At 45.7% G+C, this 8,492-nt stretch overlaps 1 protein-coding gene across 1 annotated transcript; it reads left to right on the plus strand.

The window, feature by feature from the left end:
- Positions 1-699: 699 nt before the first annotated feature.
- LOC146861084 (zinc finger BED domain-containing protein 5-like) lies at positions 700-5,528 on the plus strand. Its single transcript, XM_085646207.1, has 2 exons — positions 700-1,569; positions 5,304-5,528. Exons 1-2 carry the CDS (start codon positions 700-702, stop codon positions 5,526-5,528), a joined length of 1,095 nt encoding a protein of 364 aa, XP_085502333.1.
- Positions 5,529-8,492: the final 2,964 nt, after the last annotated feature.

Here is an 8,492-nt window from a genome sequence, read left to right on the forward strand (position 1 = left end):
GAGTGAGTCCAGCCCTGTGCAGCAGCAGCCCGGTAAGTGAGTCCTCCTGTCAGTCCTCCTCCTCCTCATGCCTATAGTACCATCTGTGCCATGCCTATAGTATAGTTAGTATACCATCTGTGCCATGCTTATTCCATCACCTGTGCCTATTTTCCATCCGTCCTGGGTGGGGATCAGATCGGATGGGATCGGATGAGAGCGGACAGGCGGTCCGCTCTCATCCGATTCCCCATAGAGAGCAGCGGGGCTCTGACATCTCCCTCTCCGCACACAGTGCGGAGACGGAGCTGTCATCCGCCGGCTCAGCGGGGATCAGCGGATCGATCCCCGCTGAGCAGAGAACGGTCCGCAACGTTTTTGTTTGCCATTAAAGAAAAAAATATTAAACCATGCTTGAATGTCGGAACTGGTTACTAAAATTTTTGAATCCCACCACTGATGTTAAGGACTATAAATAGCTCCGGTGTCACTGTTACACTAACAGGAGGAGGACAGGAGGAGACATCGCAGTAGATCGCCGATGAGCAGAAGAGTGCCAATGGATCTGGATTTGGAGGAAGTATGAGCAGAAGAGCAGAAGAGCGCTGACTGATGGATCTGGATGAAGACATGCGCAGAAGAGTGCTGAGTGTGACGGACAGCGGCTATCTGGAGGAGACAAGCGCAGTAAGTACTGAGTGACAGTGAGATACTGCAGTGATGGACACGTTTTTGAAAAGGAAAGAACTGGACTCTGAACAAAATTTGGAGCCAGATGAGAGCCCAAGTATGAGTGGGGATCAAAAGAAAGCAAAGATGGTTAGCTTAAGCAAATTCTCTGGCACAAGGCAATATAGCGAAAGCTATATTTCATTTGAATTTACTTTCACCGGAGATGCAAACAAACCAACTCCACTGTGCGTGGTGTGTGGTGAAAAGCTAGCTAACAGTGCTATGGTCCCAAGCAAACTTAAACGCCATCTCCAAACGAAACACCCTTCGCTTCAAAACAAGAATGCAGACTATTTTGTTCGCCTGCGTGAAAACACGGAGAAACAGGCAACTTTCATGAGAAAAACCACAAAGGTAAATGAAAGAGCTCTTAAAGCTAGCTATCAAGTTGCTGAACTTATAGCCAAGTCAAAAAAGTCGCACACTGTGGCAGAGACATTAATACTTCCCGCCTGCAAAGCTATTGTAGAGGAGATGCTCGGACCTGAAGCAGCTAAGGAAATAGCCAAAGTCCCTCTCTCAGACAACACAATTTCCAGACGTATTAATGACATGTCTGCAGACATCGAAAGCGTGGTTTTGGAAAAGATCCGTATCAGTGAGAAATTTGCATTGCAACTTGACGAGTCTACTGATATCAGTGGACATGCTCAACTCTTGGCCAATGTGTGTTTTGTTGATGGTGATGCAATTAGAGAAAACTTCTTTTTTTGCAAGGCATTGCCAGAAAAAACAACAGGAGAAGAAATTTTTCGGGTCACATCAGAATACCTTGAACAAGGAGGACTTAAGTGGTTAAACTGCACAAGTGTCTGCACCGATGGAGCTGCAGCCATGGTCGGGCGCACCAAAGGCTTTGTAAGCAGAGTGAAGGAAAGAAATCCAGATGTGATTGTTACGCATTGTTTTTTACACCGTGAGGCCCTCGTAGCCAAGACTTTACCAGCAGACCTAGTTCATGTGTTGGATGATGTTGTGCGCATGGTAAACTTTGTAAAGTCACGACCCCTGAAATGTCGCATATTTGCAGCTTTGTGTGAGGAGATGGGAGCGAAGCATAAAACCTTGCTGTTTCATACGGAGGTCCGGTGGTTGTCGCGTGGCAAGTCTTAGTTCGTGTGTATGAGCTGCGGGATGAACTTAAAGTGTTTCTGACAAATGAGAGGTCAGATTACGCAAAGCTGCTTGCAAGTGATGAGTGGTGTGCAAGGCTGGCATATCTGGCAGATATATTTCATCATCTGAATGAACTGAACACACGAATGCAAGGCCGAAATGAAAACCTGCTTACAAGTACAGATAAAATAAATGGATTCCGTTCAAAGGTGCAACTCTGGCATCAACACGTGGAAAGTGGCAATCTTGAAATGTTCACACTCACCAAGCAATGGCAAGGTGTTCACACTGCTGCACTGTGTGAGATAATAGTTAAACATTTAAAAACTTTTGAGGAGAAGTTGTCATTTTATTTCTCTTCAGTCTCCACTGAATGCCTTGACTGGGTGAGGGACCCTTATAGCTCAGCATCAGTTGGTGGAGAGGACATGACTTTACAGGAGCAGGAGGAACTAACTGAACTGAGACAAAATCGTGGTTTCAAGCTAAGATTTGCTGATCTACCTTTGGACAGTTTTTGGTTGGATACTGCCAAGGAGTTCCCCCTTCTGGCAAACAAAGCTATTTTGACATTGCTCCCATTTTCCACTACATATCTGTGTGAGATGAGCTTTTCAAGCATGATTGCTATAAAAACTAAATACAGAGAGAGACTGAGAGCTGTTGACGAAGAGCTACGTGTGTTTCTATCTTCGATTCCAGCCAGAATATCAGCTTTGTGTTCAGCCAAACAGGCCCGGGTTGCGCACTGATCAATAAAGTATTTTATAATTTTTCATATTTCTGTTTACTTACTATTTCATAATAAAGTAATTATAAAATACTTTCTTTGTGTTTATTTGATTCCTATTCAAGAGAATTACTTTCTATATAGTCAATATAGGCACAGAGTTACATTTTTAAACATTTTCTAATGGTGGTGTGCCTCGTGATTTTTTTCATGAAACAAGTGTGCCTTTGCCCAAAAAAGGTTGAAAAACACTGGTATAAGTTACCCCTACCAAATCATCAAAGGTGACAAAACTGCGGGTGTGGTTGGCTTAGGGGGGAGCAGAAACACCCAAAACTAAACTGACTTAAATCCCAATCAGGAACCATCAAATGGCATGTCCATAAGACTGACAATGCTCCCCCTACTTTTTTCTTTCTCTGTGGGGCAATGAAGGGTCTCTGTGCACTGCACCAAGGCTTTGTGCACAAAAGACATGTGACAATTTAGTCTGCAGATTATGTGAGCTATTAAATGCTACGATTAGCGTTTCTGATTTGATTCCCATTGCCATATCAGACTTTCATCTATCCTGTATGTGTTGATAAAATTAGTTGATTCAAATGCTAAAGTTTTTATCATTCCTTCTGAGGTGATGCTGGAGCTTTTCTCCCTTCCTTTCCCGAGTTCTTTTTTTTTTCTTTTTTAAAACTTTTATGATTAAACAAGCTCAAAAGATAGCAGAATCATGTATGAGGTAGCATGTGCATCTTTGGGTTACATTTCTACGATTGTAATTCTCAATAAAAGAGAACAGAGATGGGGGGAACAGCACGCAAGAAGCACAATCTCAACATTTAATGTTATCTGGAACTGGGGGAGGGAACACATTGAGAATTCACCACACAGTTCTAGACCAGTATTCCCCAGGCTACGGTCCTAGCTCTCTCACAGCCCCATGTAGACGTGCGAAAGTGCCCACACCTTCTCCCACTTCTTAGCATACCCCCTGCATTCTGACACCAGTCCAAGTCTCTCTCACACTCCATCATGGACAGGGGTTGAGGCCCCCCCAGCCCTTGGCTATATTTCGCTTCGCAATCCCCGCTACCAGCGTCAGCCAAATGTTAACATGCCGTGGCCAGATCGTCTTCAGAGGCCACTTGTTGTCCATTGGAACGTCCGTTCCAGACACCCTGGCCATTATTGAGGTAACATTGCGCCAGAACTGCGTGACTCTAGGGCATTTCCAAAGAATGTGAAAAAAGGTACCCTCCTGCTGGCAGCCCCTGATGCACAGCGCCGTCGGTGCCCTTCGAAACTTGTGCAGGAGTGTAGAGAGGTAATAGGAGCAATGTAATATCCTGAGTTGGAATAGTCGGAATCGTACACGTATTGCGATTTACCTTGGGCCCTGGAGTGCCTCCACCCACTCTTCATCATCTACATTCCCAAGGTCGTCGGTCCAGGCAGCACGTAAGGCTGTCAGTGGGTCCGACATATTGTTCATGAGCTTGCGGTATATTGTGGAAGTTGTTTTTTCGGGAATGGGATCTCCTCTCTGATTTCTTGACGGAAAGAAATAGTATCTTTGGTCTTGGGACACCAATGGAACACAACAGTATGCACCACTGATACTGCCCCAGAGCCCAAAGAAAAATAACCAGTTGGCATGATCTATTTATGCCATGGTTCTCTTTTTTTCTGCAAACTTTAAGAGTGGTTCAAAACAGGGTCTATTCATGTAGTGAACACTAAAAAAGAATAACAATGACAGAACCCCTTAAACAAGGTGGGCAATTCACTGGTTTGGTCTGGCACCACTGTTCGATGTGGTCCAGTGGATACATTTTAGCTGTGGAAAGGGGAAACTCAACATCTAAATTCCAGCTTTACCATTAGCTAAATATGCTAGTAATAAACATTATAAAAGAAAATGTGGGCATGGTTCCCAACATAGTGGCGTTTACCTGAGAAAGGCAATGTCTTAATCATGCCATCAGAACCACACCACATAGGTTATGGTCTAGTGAGGAGGGTGAAAACTATGGAACCAGGAGAAATGGATTAGAATACCAGGTTGCCCATGTGGGCAGATTATGTGTTAATCGTCAATCACTTTTTTAACTTACTTCTCTGCTCTCATGTTTTGCCAACGATGGGAGAATTTATAATCAGGCAGAAGGCTGCTAATAAAAAGAGATTGAAAAACTGGATTGGGGCCCATTGGCTGTAACCCTGTGGGAGAATCACCCAGTCTCTTGGCCTGTTTACAAAATATGCTTAAGGGTGAAAGTTACAACCAATGGAACTATCATTGCAGTTTCAGTTTGATTAGTTTGCAAAACTGTTTGAATTCAAACAATTCTTATTCTCCATGTGCCTGGGTCTCCTAATCTGCCAGTATTTGAGAACTGAGCTCCCCAGGAACTGACTATGGATGTGCCTGTATTAGCAAGAGTTGACTGTTGCTATTACTTCCCAACTGGGAACCGCCCAGAGGCATGCACTAAGAGACACATTATCTTTCAATTCACTTGGAATTAAAAGGCAAGTGACTACGAAGTCTCTATCAAGGTGTACAGACCAGAGAGCATGCTTCAGTAGAGAGCACCTGAAAAGTCACTAGGAGGAGCAGGGATAAATGAAGGACAGCACATGAAGGGATTCGCAGAGAGTGCAGGAGGAGAGCACAATGAGGAGGTGGCAGAGTAGAGCACTGGTATAGAACACTCTCAGGAACAGGCAGTGAGGAGTCCTGGAGGAGAGCACGGAGAGGAAGAGCAGCGAGGAACACTGGTTGAGAGCATTGCAAGAGAGCACTGGAAGAGGGCGCAAGAAGAGAGCACCAAAAGACATCTCTGGTGAAGAGTACGATGAGAAGACACTGGAAAGCACTATAGTGGAGCATGAAGATGAGGGGGAGGCGAAGAACACTGGAGAAAAGCACTGGAAGACGGCACTCGAGGAGAGCACCGAAGAAGGCTCCTGAAGAAGAGCCTGAAGAGGATGGAGCAGTGGAGGAAATCGCGAAGAGGAGGGGGGTGCCCAGTACCGGAAGAGAGCATAAAGAGAGGGGTGTAAAAGATGGTGCTTGAAAAGAGGGCCAATAGGAGTGGGCAGCCCAGTCCACTGGATGAGGACACAAAGAGGAGAGGGCAACTGAGAGCACTGGGGAAGAGCAAGAACTGAGAGCACCGGAACAGATCAAAACAGCATAAAACACTGACAAGGAGGAGCAGTGAGGAGCGCTGGAAGAGAGTAACAGAGGCAGAAAACCACATCAGAGGAGAGCATAACTAGTAGAGGAAAATCTGCAGCTCTGGAGAAGAACACTGGTGAAGCAATGGAAGCAGGGTTTTAAGCGGGATGCAAAAAGGGGGGGGGGGGGTCTCTGAAAGGGGTGTGGCCTGTATAATTAATGGGGGGACTTAAACTCGCAATCTAAATATCTGTAATTTCCATAGTATGCTACTCAACGAGTATTTTGGTGCCTCTGTATGCATTCTGTTATTGCGTCCATTCATATGCCATACACCTAAAACCAGCCAGGAATATGGAGTCATTTTTTTTTTTAAAGCATTTTATTGGGGTTTCTGTTGAAACATATATAAATCACATTTCCATTACAATTCCAACACCACCCTCATATCATGTCCGTTCAATAATTTCTCAAGTCCCTTCAAGAGTTGGAAGGTCAGTGTATTTCTAGTAGTAGTACATTTGCCCCTTACCTATCCTAAGTCCCAACTCCCATCTTCCCACCCCCTTCGCAGGTCTCCGCCAGCCAGACTTTATAAGCATATCAAATAGTTGCTTCTAGCCCCCCGCCCTCCCGCCCGTGTTCCCGGGATTCTATCTCTCCGGCGTCAACCTGAGAGTGCGGTCATTCTTTACCACCTCATGTATGTCCTACATCCTCCCCTCCTCTACCTCGGTGTTCCGGGCTTGTCTGTAGGGACCCCCTCCCTGGGGATGTCTCCCCCGATATTAACTCAGGCTCCTTTACACTATCAACCAGAGTTTCCCGGGCCCTGGCTTGCTCCAGTGAGCCAATTCCTATTTTGGCATTTCTGAGTACCCTCCCTTCAAAGGCTGCCCATTTCTCTAGCTCAGCCTTCCACGTAGTGACTTTGGGCCCTACAGGGGATTTCCAGTGTTGTGTGATCTCACGCTTAGCTGAGATCAGAGGTAGGTCTTGAAACCTGCTAGTGACCCACAGCTTGGTGTTGTGTGGAAACAATTCCAGGAGGCAATGTGCAGGGATGCTTGGGATTGGGCGCTCTATTACCTCTAACCAAAAAAGAGGGGGGACCAGGGATAAATTAGAAATAGAAGGTACTGGACCTTCTATTTCTAAGTTAGCTCCCGTTCCCCCCCTCTTTTTTGGTTAGTTATTAGTACGACAGCGATCCGTGGGACACTACTGTACTCTCTTCTTTCTTTCCTCTTTTTTTATTACATGTTCTCTAGAGACAGAGCATACCCTGACACCAGTACTACTAGACATACCCTGAGGCATAAATACAAACACCAGAAATGGATAACCCAGGCTTAAGCTTTGACGACGACATAGTGGCAGAAATCTTAAGGGCACCTTCACTTCTGGCAGTGGATGGTAGCGTAGCAACGGTTAGTAAAAACGAAGATTGGAAAATACTACAAGCACTTAGAAAATTACAGATTAAAAAGGCCCTACACGGGACAATAATGACAAAATGTGTACGGGCAAATGTACCCCCTAATGGCCTCTTAGTCACACTTACCCCAAGGATCTTCTTAGAGGATCTGACCTTCCGCATAGAATGGTCAAAAATAGCGTGGAAATGTACACGGGACTGGGTCGTACTCATAATCAATATGGCCAAGCGCTTGTCGGATGAACTCTTGATTCAGATCACCTTAGCTGAGAACAGTTTGAAAGCAGGCATCTCAGTCTCAGCGTTTAAATCACGACTGGCTGAGATAAATGAAGAGATGAATGACCATAAGGAGTTCATCACCAAACGCAAAATCACCAAACTCCAGAAGGATGTTAAACAGTTCGATAAGGACAAAGTGTACCCCTACGACTATTCTTCCAGAATCAAGAAACCTAATCGGATGACAACAGCAGTAAACCATCTAGAAGGACAAGCTGTATCAGCAGTGACTCCAGCTATGAGGGCCGGAATTACACACCGAATTCCAGAGGGGCTCAAAGACCGCAACAACCACCCTTGTTCCAGAACTTCCCACCCCATCCACTCCAAGCACAACTATACCCAGGAAGGTGAATGGGACCCCAGCCGATGTGGAACAAACCACCAGGGCATCCCCTTCAGGAACAACAATACCACCAATTCCCGAACCCCCGTTTTTACAACAGACGGAGGGGCAGAGGAAGAGGCAAAAGAAGAGGAGGACCCATGAATGTGCACTGGCAGGAGCCAGAACCGGTGACACTGCGGAGCAAGAAGTCAGGACAGAAACATTAGTAGAAAACTTGTCCTCCAGACCTTAGGCTGACGGTGAATCCAGGCTCTTTGAGAAGGGCTTGGGTTTCATCCCGACACTCTGTGAGGACACGTTTAGACTACACCAATTCTTCTGGAAGGTGAGATTGAGAGCTTTCTTCCAAGACAAACCTGAGACTCCCACCATCAGCACTGGTCTCAAGAAGAAGTCACAGTTTACGCCAACAGCGGCCATGACACCGAACGAAATACTTACTTTCGAATAGGCCATCTTGAAGAAAGTCACAGGCATCACAAACCAGCGCCCATTCAAAAACTTGTCTAAAGAAGAAAGGTCCCTCCTCAAGAGCCTCACTGAAGACACGACCATCATCTTGAAACCACCCGATAAAGGCGGTGCCATTGTGATCCAGGATGTGGGCAAATATGGTGCAGAATGTCGCTGCCAACTGACTGATACAAAATACTACCTCCCCATTGAGGAAGATCCTACTGCTCGT

The sequence above is a fragment of the Triturus cristatus genome, chromosome 3_1, assembly GCF_964204655.1.
Source record: "Triturus cristatus chromosome 3_1, aTriCri1.1, whole genome shotgun sequence".
NCBI lineage: Eukaryota > Metazoa > Chordata > Amphibia > Caudata > Salamandridae > Triturus > Triturus cristatus.

What these genes read in the sequence shown, in the direction of transcription:
- LOC146861084 (XM_085646207.1), top strand. Translation starts at nt 700, where the DNA reads ATGGACACGTTTTTGAAAAGGAAAGAACTGGACTCTGAACAAAATTTG. An exon ending in TCGGGCGCACCAAAGGCTTT is followed by an intron (nt 1,570 to 5,303) that starts GTAAGCAGAGTG and finishes GTCCTGGAGGAG; the next exon opens with AGCACGGAGAGGAAGAGCAG.